Here is a 15,113-nt window from a genome sequence, read left to right on the forward strand (position 1 = left end):
AAGGGATATTATTCAAGGAAAATACTCACACGGTTAAGTAATAAATTGATGCGGAAAAATTTCAAACTATTAAGTGATTAACAAAGGTTTGAAACAGAAATTAATAAGTAGAGAGTAACCAAGACGAAGAAGAAGCTAGAGAAAATTAGTCGATACTTTCATTCATAGAGGGTGTTTGGCTAAGCTGATCAAACTAACTTATTATAAGTACTTTTTGGTTTAACGCGTTTGGTAAATTTAAAAAGAGATTTTTACATTCTTATACACTATATGAAACTATATTACCCTCCCTACTCAAGTTTTACTATAATTACATTTTATATACTCAATTACCATTTATGTATATTTTAAGGGAATTAATAATATTAATTAGTGTCCTAAAATAACTCTACCATATATTCTCACTCCTCCCACATTTCTCTTTCCACATCCCACCCCCTCACCCACGTATCTTGTACTCACCCACGATTTTCTCTTCACAAATCTCAGAAATCCTCTATTAACGCCTATTTCATCTCTTCTTCAAGAACCAGACGAAATTTTTACTCTTATTCAAAATTCCTACCTCCATTAACGTCTCTGATTAACTTGATTTTCAATGAAGAAGAAGATACCTTCAAAGAACAGCCCTACAAAAGATAAAGGAGCAGATATTCCTTCATTTGATTTGGGTGTTTTCTCAGCAAAATTGTTTCGTTTGTTTCCGTTTAATTCGAATTTGGGTTTTCGAAAAATATTATTTGTTTGAATTGAGTGTTTTTTCAAAGAATTGAGATTCTCTCTACATCTCTCTCAATCCCTAATTTCAGTAATGTAAAGCAAAGGAAAAGAGAGCAACAATTCCACCATTGACAGCCATTAAAAAGTTTTGAAGTTTTGAATTCGAATTTGGGTTTTCAAAAACCATTATTTATTTGGATTGGGTGTTGTTGAAAATAATTAGGAATATGGTTTGGAGTTTATATCTCAATTTTGAGGAAGCATTGGTGAAGATTAGACTTGATTTTGGCTGAATTTCAGATTGAAACCCGAAGAAGAAGAAGAAGAAGACATGATATACATTATGTTTACGAAATTGTAATAAAATTGTAGAAAAATTATATTTTGTTGTTCATATAGTAACATTGTAGAAAAATTATATTTTGTTGTTTATATATATATATATTATTTAACTATTGTATGAAAGTTGAACAATATTGTATAAAAATTATATTTAAGTTGTATGATATTGTAGTTGTATATAACTGGGTAGAAATAATGTATGAAAGTTGTAGATAAGTTGTATAATATATAATAGTATTATGAAATTTGTTTTTACTATGTATAAATCAAATACAGAATATACAAAAGATGTATTGCATAAAATTTGTATAAAATTTGTATTTAAGTTGTATATTATTGTAGTTGTATTTTACAGGGTAGAAATAATGTATGAAAATAATAGATAAGTTGTATAATATATAATTAGTTGTATGAAATTTGCTTTTACTATGTATAAATCAGATACAAAATATATAAAAGACAAATTGTATAAAATTTGTATAAAATTTATTTTTAAGTTGTATGTTATTTTAGTTGTATATAATTGGGTAGAAATAATTAATGTATGAAAGTGTAGATAAGTTGTATAATATATAATTAGTTGTATGAAATTTATTTTTACTATATATAAATGAGATAAAAAATAAACAAAAGACTTATTGTATAAAAGACACTCCCACCAGAGAAAAAAAGGAATGTTACTCTAACAGCACATAACTTGGAGAGAAACGGCTGTCTAAAGGTGAATTGGTGTTGTATCTGCAAAAGGAACAGGAAGGACATGAATCATCTGCTCCTTTGTTGCATATTTGCAGTAGCTATAGAGTTCAGTGTATTCCTTGAGTTGTTACTTCTCGCCAAAATCAACGGAGGAGACCATAGTAACATGGAGATTGGAAAAAATAGGGAAACATGAGGAAGTTCTGGCGACTAGTCTGCTTGCGCAATCTTTGAACGAACTAGGCGAATAGGAACAAATGAATATTTGATGAAGTTGCGCAATTTTTGGATGAAGTAATGGGACTATTCAAAAGCATCAATAAGATGCATAGTGAAAATTGCATCTGCTCATTTACAACAGTTTATACTACAACTAAGAAAAATCAACATAGAGGATTAAGAGTCTAATATTTCACCTTTACACTTTTGGTGTAAAGAAAACGTCCCCAAGGTAGTTGGGTAGATTTTCTGGAAGCTCAGTGCTTTCTTTTTTTGAAAAAATGGAAATTGGTTTTACATAAGGTATACTCGTACATACAAACAATTACCTGCTGAATGATTGGAGAAAAATAAGGAAAGAGAAGAAGAAAAAAAAAAAGAGAATTGAAGAGAAAAAAAGGGAAATGGTATAACTAAATCCCTTGATTGAAAGCACAAATAAGGGATTTGGGAGTCTTTTAAGGTGGATCCTATACATTTTATAAACAAAATTTGTTTATGCCAAATAATTAGCTAAACATGAACATTAAGGGTAATAAAGTTTCAATAGTGTATAAGAATGAAAAAAATCCCATTTAAAAATGCTTATAAGCCAAAGATAAGCCAAAAGCAATAAGTTGGTATCTCCCAACTTATCAAATTTCAGCTTATAAGCACTTTAGATTTGACCAAAATATTTACTATTCTATCCCTAAAATACTTTTTTAAAAACAAAACTCCTCGTATAATTTCACTCTCTCCCAGTTCTTCATAACATAAATTATATTTATAAAAAATAATATTATATAATCATTTTTATAATTAAAATAACATGATAAATAAGTTTTTTTTGTATTTGAATCTATCTAGAATCTAAAATTTTGAAGAAAATGACGTTTTAAGTAGTGTAAATTGTTATAAGATCATTTAAGTCATTTTAACATAAAAAGAGCTTATCAGTACTTTTTAATCAAACATTTTTCCATTACTTATTATTAATTTCAGCACTTTTATCCAAACACATAACTGCTTATTTATTAAATTAGCTTCACCACTTAAAATGTTTTTCAGCACCTAATGCTTATCAGCTACTCTAAATTAGCTAAGCCAAACGGGTTCATACTCTTTCCAAATGCCAATTACAAGTTATAATAGTAAAAATAGTACAGTCTAGCCAGTTTTCGGACTGGTCATTCAAAAATAGCCAGCGTTTACCAAGTCAATGAAAAATAGCCACTATTTTGCTGCAACAGAGAACAATCCAGCATAATATACTGGAGTTCGGTGCACCTGTGTATGAACTTGCAGCATATTATGCTGGACTGGTATACTTTGCTGGCTCCAGTTTAATATACTGAAGAGCGGAGCACCGGTGCTCCAAACTCCAGTATATTATGCTGGACCGGTATATTATACTGGAACTCTAGTATATTAGACTGGAGTTCTAGTATAATATACCGGAACTCCAGTATAGTATTGTGATGACCCAAAAGGTCATCACTTGTTTTAGAAATAAATTCTGCATTTCGAGACATTAAAAGCCTCTTTCGGCATCACCTCAATTTGCGTGCACAGTCCGAGCGCGTAGCTGGAAAGTCATTTTGTGAAAATCTGTGAAAAATGATGAATTTTGCCTTTAAAATGGATTTAAGTTGACTTCGATCAACATTTTGGGTAAACGGGCCCGGACCCGTGATTTGACGGTCCCGGAGGGTTCTTAGGAAAATATGGGACTTGGGCGCATGCCCCGAATCGAATTCCGAGGTCCCAAGCCTCAGAAATAATTTTTTAAAGAAAATTATTTTCTGGAATTATTTATGAGTTTTGGAAAGGAAACGTGTTTAAAACTTGATGGTATCGAGCCCGTATTTTTGTTTCGGAACCCGGTACAAGTCTTATATGTGATTTAAGATAAGTTTGTGAAATTTGATAAGAAACGGAAGTCGTTTGAGGTGATTCGGATCCGTAGTTGTGAAAATTGATACTTTGAAAGTTTTGAGATTTTTTTCTTAGATTTCTATGCGAAATTCGTTGTTTGAGAGGTTATTTTGGCGATTTGATCGCACAGATAAGTTCATATGATGTTTTTGAGTTAGTATGCATGTTTGGTTTGGAGCCCCGAGGGCTCAGATGATTTCGGAAGGTTTTGAACTTGTGAAAAATTGCAGAAACTGATGTTCTGATGCACAGGCCTTCTGTGCTTCGCGACCGCGAAGCCCTTCACACGATCACGAAAGGGAAAATGGGCAGGGGTAGATTTTGTTCAATGCGAGCGCGAGGTAGGGATCGCGAATACGGAGCACTAGGGGGTTTCTCTACGCGAATGCGACCCACGTCCCGCGAACGCGTAGCGTAAATAGGGGGCTGGTACGGGAAGTAATCGTTCCTCTACGCGAACGCGTGCACAGGATCGCGAACGCGAATGTCAGGGGGCCAACCTTTCACTGAACGCGTAAGAGGACTCGCAATCGAGTAAGCCTGAGGAAGGCTGCTTTTCGCGAACGCGATGAAGGTCTGCCCAGCGATTTTTAAACAGTAAATAACACACTTGAGATTAAATCAAATTTCATAACTTCTTCTTCAAAACTCCAAATTGAGCGATTTTTGAAAGAGCACTTCACCACAAATTCATAGGTATGTAATCTTAGACTCAATTTTTTCAATTTCCATTAACACCCATTATATTTCTAAGCCTAAATTATGTTTTTAAGGGTAGAAAATTAGGGACTTGAGTAGAGTTAGGGCTTTTTGCATAATTGGGATTTAGACCTCGTTTTGGGGTCGAATTTTGGAACTAATTATATATTCGGGCTCGTGGGTGAATGGGTGATCGAGTTTTGGTCCGAACCTCGTGTTTTGACCATGCGGGCCCGGGGTCGATTTTTGACTTTTTTGGAAGAATGGTAGGAAATATATAATTGAGCATTGGAATTGGATTGTTTAGCGTTTATTGATGTTATTAAGTCGATTATATCTAGATACAATTGATTTGGAGACAAATTCAAAAGGAAAAGCGGTATTTGAGGCTTGAGTTGGCCGTGGAAGTTCAAGGTAAGTGTTTGGTCTAACCTTAGCTTGGGGGATTAAGAGTTGAGTCCTATTTGCTACATGTACTTGTTGAGTACGACGTATAGGCATGGTGACGAGTATCTATACGTTGGTGTCAAGCATAACCATGCGTCTTAAATTGAAATTGTTGTGTTCTTTATATATACTACGAATGCCTAAGTTGTTGATTCTCTGTGTTGAGTAAGGATTATGATTATTCTCGTGGAAATTACTTATGATTGAGTATCGGTGCTAGTTGAGGTAGTTAGATGTTGGAACATGTTTGGTTATAACTGATTTTCCCTTGCCAGGACGTATTTACTTACACCGTAAATTCCCCTGCCGGGATAGTGTTGTTTTTTATTTGATCCCTTGCCGGGACTCTTGTTGTGATTGGTGTTGAACTGTATATGTGGATCGGATTGCGCGCTGCAATAATATTATGTTTGGATCGGGTTGCACGCCGCAACAATATTATGCTTGGATTGGGTTGCATGCCGCAACAATGATAAAATTGGATCGGGTTGCACGCTGCAACAATAATATAATTGAATCGGATTGCACTCCGCAACAGTGATAAATGATATGGATCGAGTTGCACGCTGCAACAATGTTATTATGTTTTGGGATCGGGTTACGCGCCGCAACAATTGATAATACAAAGTGTTTATAGATTGGTTACGAGTTCCTTATCATTTTACTGTAAATTCTAAATTGTCCTTATGCCCTTCCCTTAATTTACTGATGGTATTAATATTCCCCCGCAGCATGTACCCCCTCCCATCCTTACTTGTTTATTCCTGTTTTATTTTTCGCTGCATATTATATAACTGCACAGGTTTATTTGGTAGTCTGGTCCTAGCCTCGTCACTACTTCGCCGGGGTTAGGCCAGACACTTACCAGTATATGGGGTCGGTTGTGCTGATACTACACTCTGCACTATGTGCAGATCCTGGAGCGTCAACTTTTGGACCGTAGCTTTGGGTGGCTGCCTTCAGTCCAGTTAGAGATCCCGAGGTAGTCCTGCAGGCGTCCGCAGGCCCGACATTCTCTTCTATCTTTATATGTATTCTATTTTTATCTACTTTAGAGACACATTGTACCTTTCTTTCCAGATATTTGTATGTAATATTTGTAGGTGGTCCGTGATATTGTGACACCGGATTCCGGGTAGAGATGTATGTTGGTATTGCCGTATTGGTTTTGGCTAAGTTATCAGATTAAGTCTTCCACATGTATTTATTTATCGTTAATATTTCATTGTTAATCGCATGTTAATTTAAATTGTTAAAAAGGCTAAATAAAAGAGTTAGTGATTCTATATTATGCGGATTGCCTAGCTTTCACGAGTAGGCGCCATCACGACTCCCGAGGATGGGAAATCCGGGTCGTGACAATTGTGCTGGAGTATTTTTTCGGATTTTGAACAGTGTTTTCGTTCAGATTTATCTTTACATAAAAAGTGGCTAAATTTCGATTACTTTTGAAACTGGGCTACTTTTGAATGACCACTTGTAAATCTGGCTATTTTTGAATTTCTCCCGTTATAATACTCAAAAGTAAAGAAGGACTAAAATGCAAATAAAAGAACTAAATAAGAAGATGAAGAGGGACCAATCAGCAATTCAGCTAAAAGTTACTCCACTATAATATAACTAACTCAACAAATTCAGTACCCCTCCATAGCAATAGCACTGAGCCTTCGATTTCGCTGACCTTATAAACTGATCTTCTTCACATCAACATGGAAATATAAATTTTTCTCTCCAAAACCTCAGCCAAAGAAAAATGGAGAAATCATAAGAATTACTACTATTAAACAGAAAAGCAAAAGTATAAAACAGATATATAGTGTAACCAAAAATAAGGATTAGAAACAAATGATTATTCTTATACTACGAACTTCACAAAAAAAGTGAGGAAAAGAGTGGAAGTGAACTAGGGTTTTTGGTTTAATTCAGTAAAAATGTACGAAGAAAGTGAATATGTAGATGAAAATGTTGACGATAGAGTACTAATGGCAGTTGATGAAGAAGAAGAACAAGCTGAAGGCGATGAGGCGCAGGAAATAACTCAGGACGATGCATGGGCAGTTATTAGTGCATATTTTGAAGAGAAAGGTCTCGTAAGGCAACAATTGGACTCGTTCGACGAGTTTATACAGAATACAATGCAAGAAATTGTTGATGAAACTGCTAATATTGAGATCCGTCCTGAATCTCAGCATAATCCTAGTCGTCAACCTGATTTCGTTGAGGTTTAATTTAATTCCGAGATTTGCTTGCTGTTTTTTCAATATTTCGTAGAAATTCTGTTTTGAATTTGTTTTTGGACTGTAAACGAAGTAAAGAACTAAAACTTCATCAAATTGATTAAGTAGTTTGTTATTTTAACAATATCAGCCAGTCATAAACAACTGAAATTCAACGTCAACATTGGCACTTATCATTTAGGTTGCGTTATTTTTGGGGATATATGCATCAATAACAACGTGCACTTTAATTTCGAGCTAGTTGTGGTTGGTTATATGAATTTTTAGCTCCATTTGAGCTCATCAATAGAGATGCTCTGAACCTTACACCTATTATTGCACTATCATATAGTAATATCTATCAATTTTAAAATACTCTATGTCAAATATGGGACTTAATGTAAGTGTTCCAATAATGATTAGCCTTAATCTCAACTAGTTGATATTGCCTATACAGAACTTTGCTTTCCTTATTAGTCATTAGGCTTAATTAATTTGAGCATGTGCATGATCTTGTTTGGCACCAATGGCTGTAATGACTTATTACTATTTGCTGTTAAAATGAATTAAATTGTTTTTGGTTCTTATTCTGCAGACAATCTATAAGATCAAGTTTACTCAGATATACTTGAGTAGACCTATGATGACAGAATCTGATGGAGAGACTAATACTTTGTTTCCAAAGGCTGCAAGGTTAAGGAACTTAACATACTCCTCCCCTCTATATGTTGATGTGAAGAAGGAAGTAATAAAGAAAGGTCATGACTATGAAGAAGTCACTGAGAATCAGGAATTTACCAAAGTTTTCATTGGAAAGGTAACAAAATGTGGATCCATCAACTTATAGTATTAGTATTTTGATTTTGGGTTTTTTAACTGCCTGCTGAGTATCATTTTCAGGTTCCAATAATGCTTCGATCGAGCTACTGCAGCTTGTATAACCTATCAGAGAAAGACTTAACTGAGTTGGGAGAGTGTCCTTATGATCAAGGTGGATATTTCATAGTCAATGGGAGTGAAAAAGTTCTGATTGCACAGGAAAAAATGAGCAGTAATCACGTTTATGTATTCAAGAAAAGACAGCCAAACAAGTATGCATATGTAGCAGAAGTTCGGTCTATAGCTGAGGGCCAAAACAAGGCGCCTAGCAGCATGTTTGTTAGGATGCTTTCTAGGTCCAGTGCTAAGGTTGTAACAGAATTAAGTCTTTTAAAGAATAGTTATGTGCTTTTTTCAATAGTTCAATTTGCTTTAGGTCTTAAGGAAGTTTTCTCTGCTTTGTGACAGGGGGCCTCTGGGCAATATATTCATGCCACTCTTCCATACATACGGACTGAAATTCCAATTATAGTTGTCTTCAGGGCATTAGGATTTGTCGCAGACAAGGATATATTGGCACATATCTGTTATGATTTTGCTGACACACAAATGATGGAATTACTCCACCCTTCCTTGGAAGAGGCTTTTGTGATTCAAAACCAGCAGGTATTGTTTTAGTTCATTGGACTTCTGATGGAATCTTCTGTTAAGATATAATCTGTTCTAACATAAAAATTTCCTCTGACAAATTTTGGTAGGTTGCACTTGACTATATTGGCAAAAGAGGATCTACTGTTGGTTTCACAAGAGAAAGGAGAATTAAGTTGGGAACTTCTTGATAGTCAGTTTTGGTGTTTTTTTGTTTCTCTATTGCTTAGTAGTACTTGTTATCTGCATTTTGCAGGTATGCAAAAGAGATCCTCCAAAGGGAGATGCTTCCACATGTTGGTACTAGGGAGTATTGTGAAACTAAGAAGGCCTACTATTTCGGGTGAGCCTGTGAACCTGAATTTGGAATTTATGAATATGGTTAAATAATCGCTAACAGAGAGTTGCCTTCATTTTTTACCAGCTACATCATCCATCGGCTTTTACTCTGTGTACTAGGACGGAGGCCTGAAGATGATAGGGATCATTATGGAAATAAAAGACTGGATCTTGCTGGCCCTTTACTTGGTGGCTTATTCCGAATGGTCTGCAATTTGTTGAAATATTTTGGTTGGAGAAGCTGAGGACAATTCCTAGTAGTAATAAATCTTGATATTTATGCAGCTATTCAGAAAGCTAACCAGGGATGTGAGATCCTATGTTCAAAAGGTCAATATCTTGGTTTCTTTTCATGCCCTATCTATTTGCATATATGAAGCTTCTGAAAAATTAAGCAATTACTTTTGTGGGCAAGTCAGTGTGTTGACAGTGGAAAGGATGTGAATTTGCAATTTGCGATTAAAGCAAAAACAATTACAAGTGGACTTAAGTATTCTCTTGCTACTGGGAACTGGGGACAAGCAAATGCAGCTGGTACAAGGGCAGGAGTTTCACAGGTGAGCTTTTCTCTGATCATATTAACATCACTTGTATAGACTTTTTTCTTTTTCATCTTTTTCTGTTGGTTCACTTTTATATGCATATGCTTAGACAGGTTTTGAATCGTTTGACATTTGCATCTACTCTTTCTCACTTGCGTAGATTGAACTCACCAATAGGGCGCGAGGGTAATTTTCTCTTGCTCTTAGAATTGACTTCATTTGTTCTTTCGGTGGTTTCTTTGTCACCAATCTCTTATACTTGGTAACCAGGTAAACTGGCAAAACCTAGGCAACTCCACAATTCTCACTGGGGAATGATGTGTCCAGCAGAAACGCCTGAAGGACAAGTAACATGTTACATGATCTCATTTATTGATTGAGTCGAATGATTATGAGAATATGATGCAAAATTATGTCTGCTGGTGATATGTCAGGCATGTGGGCTGGTAAAGAACCTTGCACTAATGGTGTACATAACAGTAGGATCAGCAGCAAATCCAATTTTGGAGTTTTTAGAGGAGTGGAGTACAGAAAATTTTGAGGTATGCAATTACTGGAAGATGCTCATGGATCTCAAAGTTCTAAATTTGTCACAAGTTTATGACATTCTTTAACTTTAGGAAATATCTCCCGCGGTTATTCCCCAATCTACCAAGATTTTTGTAAATGGTTGTTGGGTTGGCATTCATCGTAATCCAGATCTATTGGTTAGGACACTGAGACAGCTGAGGAGACAGGTTTTGCTACCACATTATTTTCTTCTCTTTTTTATGTAGTTTGTTGACAATCATACACTTGAGTGATGATTGTTCCTGCAAGTTTTAGATATTGACTTATGATTATTTAAACTCTTGTTCTCATTAGGTTGACGTTAATACTGAAGTTGGAGTTGTCCGCAATATAAATTTAAAGGAACTGCGGCTATATACAGATTATGGACGCTGTAGTAGGCCGTTATTCATTGTGGAGAAAAAGAAGTTAATAATAAAGAAGAAGGATATTATCGCATTGCAGATGAGGGTATGTACTATTTAGCAAGATTGAATCATTCTATAATCCCTCAGTCCCATTGACCTAGCTTCTGCTGATCTCAGGAGTCATCTGAAGATTCTGGCTGGCATGATCTTGTGGCAAAAGGATTTATTGAGTATGTTGATACAGAGGAAGAAGAGACTACAATGATTGCAATGACCATAAATGTAAGAAGTCATGAGCTGTAGATGTTGCTTTACAATGTATTACTTCCTAATGATGACCAAGAAATGTTGCTGCTGGCCTGCTTCTTTTGAAGCATAATCATCCATTTCTTGACTTTCAAGTGCTTCTTATTCAATCAGAAGTAAAATTTAGTGGTCTTAGACTTGAAATTTCTATAAAGCGATTTTCCTGGTTAACCTTTTAGGATCTTACAAATTCAAGGCTGAACCCAGAAGAGGCTTATTCTGAAACCTACACGCACTGTGAAATCCATCCATCTTTGATATTGGGAGTATGCGCTTCTATCATACCATTTCCTGACCATAACCAGGTGAATCTTATGTTTTATGGTATTTGTTTGATAGATGTTTCAAGACTCTTTCCCCATAATATCTAGATGTCTTATCAACTAGCATCCTTTTTCCTTTCTTAAACCCCTTCCTTATCTTCTGCTATATTGTCTATAATTTCAATATGATGCAGTCCCCTCGTAACACATACCAATCAGCTATGGGAAAACAAGCAATGGGGATTTATGTCACCAATTACCAATTTCGGATGGTGAGATACTTTCTATCTACTGCTGCAAGCTTTCCTCTATTCTTCAGTTCATCACTTCCAAGTGTTTTATAGTTTTTCTGATTCTTGATAATTGCTCGCTTATGCTACATACAGGATACATTGGCCTATGTACTGTATTATCCGCAGAAGCCTCTTGTTACTACACGTGCTATGGAGCATTTGCATTTCAGGCAGCTTCCTGCTGGCATTGTAATTAAGCACCAGCTTATTGCTTGCCTTCATTCTTAACTTTTTTGCTTTATAGTGATCATAACTTTTCCTGTTGGATTTGCAAAAGAATGCCATTGTTGCCATTTCCTGCTATTCTGGCTATAACCAAGAAGACTCTGTCATCATGAATCAATCTTCAATTGACCGTGGCTTCTTCCGCTCTCTATTTTTTCGTTCATATAGGTATGCAAGTCTATTTTTTACTTCATATAATCTGCTGTTTCTTTCGCTGATCAAGCTCCTGTCTCCGTTTTCCCTCAATAGAGATGAAGAGAAAAAGATGGGAACGCTTGTTAAAGAGGATTTCGGGCGTCCTGATAGAGAAAATACCATGGTTGGTTTTCTATTGGTCACTATCTTCCTCCAGACTCCATCCCGCTTTCTAAAAGACATTTGGACAAATGAAGAAAGAAAGGAAATAGTATAAATGATAGTTGTGCTTTTTAAAAGAGTAAATCTATTTTCTACTTGTATAATGTTGGATTATGGTTATAAATTCTTGCAGGGAATGCGACATGGATCCTATGATAAATTAGATGATGATGGATTTGCGCCTCCTGTTAGTATTACTAGCAAACACCAATTCATCATTCTGCTTCGTTGAGATGTGCTTAAAATTTTGATCTCTGATAATTTTTTGCTGATGCTAGGGAACAAGAGTTTCTGGTGATGATGTTATAATTGGAAAGACCACACCAATTTCTCAAGATGATGCTCAGGGACAACCAGCAAGATACACACGAAAAGACCACAGTACAAGTCTACGGCATAGTGAAACTGGAATTGTGGATCAGGTCCCTAATCCCTATACATTTAATTATGCTTCAGTTTTCCTAGTCCTTTCCCTATTAAGGGGAAACTCTTCAGAATGAATTTTTTTTTAAATAATTGTGATGGTTTTCTCCATATTTCTTGTTTGCCTTTATTTATCAGTTTTAATCATTTGTTAACTATCTAGTTAATCAGTTGTTTCCTTTCTTTACGTAGGTTCTTTTGACAACAAATGCAGATGGACTGAGATTTGTCAAAATAAGAATGAGGTCTGTCAGAATTCCACAAATTGGAGATAAATTCAGCAGCAGGCATGGACAAAAAGGAACAATAGGAATGACTTATACACAAGAAGACATGCCATGGAACATTGAAGGCATCACCCCAGATATCATCGTGAATCCACATGCCATTCCTTCTCGTATGACAATTGGTCAGCTAGTCGAGTGTATTATGGGGAAGGTTGCTGCTCACATGGGAAAGGAAGGAGATGCTACCCCTTTTACTGATGTTACTGTAAGTTCAGGAAGTCACTTTTGGAAAATAAAGACTTTGTAATTGTAAATGCAATTGAAGCAATACACATTTTCAGATTTATATAATAATGAGAGAAAAACTGTTTTTGAGTTAGTACTATATTTAGAGATGAAAGAATGTGCCAGGAGGATCATGAACTACTGGTTTATCTAATAAAAATAAGGGATTAGGACTTATTATTGAATATGATTGATGATGCCTTCACAGAGACAGATTACAAAAATGAACTAACCATTTAATACTTTCAGGTGGATAATATCAGCAAAGCTCTGCACAGGTGTGGTTATCAGATGCGTGGTTTTGAGAGAATGTATAATGGTCATACAGGCCGTGTATTGACCGCAATGATATTCTTGGGGCCAATTTATTACCAGAGGCTGAAGCACATGGTGGATGATAAGATCCATTCTCGTGGTCGTGGTCCTGTGCAGATTCTCACTAGACAGCCTGCTGAAGGAAGATCTCGGGATGGAGGCCTACGATTTGGGGAGATGGAGCGTGACTGTATGATCGCTCATGGGGCTGCACATTTCCTCAAAGAGAGGCTGTTTGATCAAAGCGATGCTTACAGAGTTCATGTATGCCAGCAATGTGGTTTAATTGCAATTGCTAATCTAAAAAAGATGTCATTTGAGTGCAGATCTTGCAGGAATAAAACTGATAATGTTCAGGTACAATCCTCCTCTTGCTACCTTTGTTCAGCTCTCCAAATATGTACACACAACACTCATATAGTACCCAATTTGTTAAAGACCTTTGTTGCCTGAAATGTGTAGGTGTATATCCCTTATGCCTGCAAGCTTCTGATTCAAGAGCTCATGTCAATGGCAATCGCACCAAGAATGCTTACAAAGGAACCGAAACCATCCAGCGGAAAGAAAGCATCCTGACGGCAACTCCCCTTTTTCTGCACACTTGGTCATAAGTCTATCTACTGGACTTCCTAACGAGTTTTCTGGATATCAGAAATTGCAAGATTACAGTGCAAATATGAATGAACTCTTTCCTTACTGTTTTCCAATAGCTTGTGCTTCTATGTCAAAGCGGAAGTCAACTGGTTGAACCTTTGACTTTAACGAAGTGACCTTACAGAATGAGCTTGCAAGTAGTACAAGTATGTTCAGGTTAGCAGGGAGATTTTCTGAGGACTTGCACAAATCAGTTTTGATTGTTAACATTCCAAGTTCCACATAAACAAAATAATAATAAACGTTCCTTCCCATCCTGATGCATTCTATGCCTAATCTCCCAATCATTGCTACCAATAAATGATCTACCTTAACCGAGTCCCACATTCTATGCCCTCTCACTGAGCCATTGGTATTTTTGATTGTTAATTTAATAAACATTAAAGTAGATTATTAAACTAAATATTCTATTTTTGTTGATATTAGATGTCATCAAGTAGAATCTTTTTTAGACACTAAAGTTTGATCAGCTCTAGACTTTTGCTTTATTTTTTAAATGTTACTGTCGTTCTTAAGAACCCAAATAGTGTCCTCACTATGTTAACATATTCTTATTGACATTCTAACAGTGTCTTACATTATTATTTTTGATTTGTTATATTATACACCTCTAAGGGAGATATTATACACTTATTCTCACTCAGAAATCTGCAAGAACAACTTTTGAACAGCATTCTGTCATATCCTAGTTATATACGGATAGGTGTAGGGAATATGTACAACAGCACTTACGCAGGAGATTGAGAAAATGAGAAGGATACAATATTTTAATATTGTTGAATCATTATGATAATCAGACCATAAGGAAACTCAATGCATTACTAAATGTAGAAACAACAGGATAACAATAAGATAAAGCAGCAAAATAAGCTATTAAGCAGCCTTGTCAAGTAAAGACTGATTTCTATTTAGAACCGAGAGATAGAAACATCTTGATCAAGATCCAGCTCAAAATGAATTAGCATTCAGCTTATCCAGGATCTTCTGCAGATCTTCTTTAAAGGTATGAATTGAACTCTCAAACTCCCCCACCCTTGCCATCAAATTTACCAAAGTCTCTTTTATAGCGGTGCATTCAGGGTTACAAGGCTGCAAAATAAACCAAAAATTAAATCGACAAAATTATTCAGCTCAGTGAACAAATGAAGAAGCTAGCATAAGGTCTTAACAATATCGAAAAATATTACTAAAATGGAAAAAACAAAAAAGTTCAGTTAAATGTACCACAGGAGAAGCAAAGT

General features: G+C 35.6%; 1 protein-coding gene across 1 annotated transcript; it reads left to right on the forward strand.

Annotated features, from left to right (window-relative positions):
* Positions 1 to 6,739: 6,739 nt before the first annotated feature.
* LOC107812396 (DNA-directed RNA polymerase II subunit RPB2-like) lies at positions 6,740 to 14,245 on the forward strand. Its single transcript, XM_016637488.2, has 25 exons — positions 6,740 to 7,265; positions 7,855 to 8,076; positions 8,160 to 8,447; positions 8,547 to 8,744; positions 8,837 to 8,901; positions 8,983 to 9,069; positions 9,151 to 9,271; positions 9,351 to 9,395; positions 9,485 to 9,622; positions 9,721 to 9,793; positions 9,878 to 9,954; positions 10,042 to 10,149; positions 10,228 to 10,344; positions 10,472 to 10,627; positions 10,702 to 10,806; positions 11,010 to 11,135; positions 11,288 to 11,365; positions 11,480 to 11,575; positions 11,664 to 11,779; positions 11,861 to 11,930; positions 12,102 to 12,155; positions 12,247 to 12,390; positions 12,584 to 12,883; positions 13,153 to 13,575; positions 13,681 to 14,245. Exons 1-25 carry the CDS (start codon positions 6,975 to 6,977, stop codon positions 13,792 to 13,794), a joined length of 3,612 nt encoding a protein of 1,203 aa, XP_016492974.2. The 5' UTR covers positions 6,740 to 6,974; the 3' UTR covers positions 13,795 to 14,245.
* Positions 14,246 to 15,113: the final 868 nt, after the last annotated feature.

Source organism: Nicotiana tabacum, chromosome 8, assembly GCF_000715075.1.
Source record: "Nicotiana tabacum cultivar K326 chromosome 8, ASM71507v2, whole genome shotgun sequence".
Classification (NCBI taxonomy): domain Eukaryota; kingdom Viridiplantae; phylum Streptophyta; class Magnoliopsida; order Solanales; family Solanaceae; genus Nicotiana; species Nicotiana tabacum.

What these genes read in the sequence shown, in the direction of transcription:
- LOC107812396 (XM_016637488.2), top strand. Translation starts at nt 6,975, where the DNA reads ATGTACGAAGAAAGTGAATATGTAGATGAAAATGTTGACGATAGAGTA. An exon ending in ATGATGGATTTGCGCCTCCT is followed by an intron (nt 12,156 to 12,246) that starts GTTAGTATTACT and finishes TGCTGATGCTAG; the next exon opens with GGAACAAGAGTTTCTGGTGA. An exon ending in CCCCTTTTACTGATGTTACT is followed by an intron (nt 12,884 to 13,152) that starts GTAAGTTCAGGA and finishes TAATACTTTCAG; the next exon opens with GTGGATAATATCAGCAAAGC.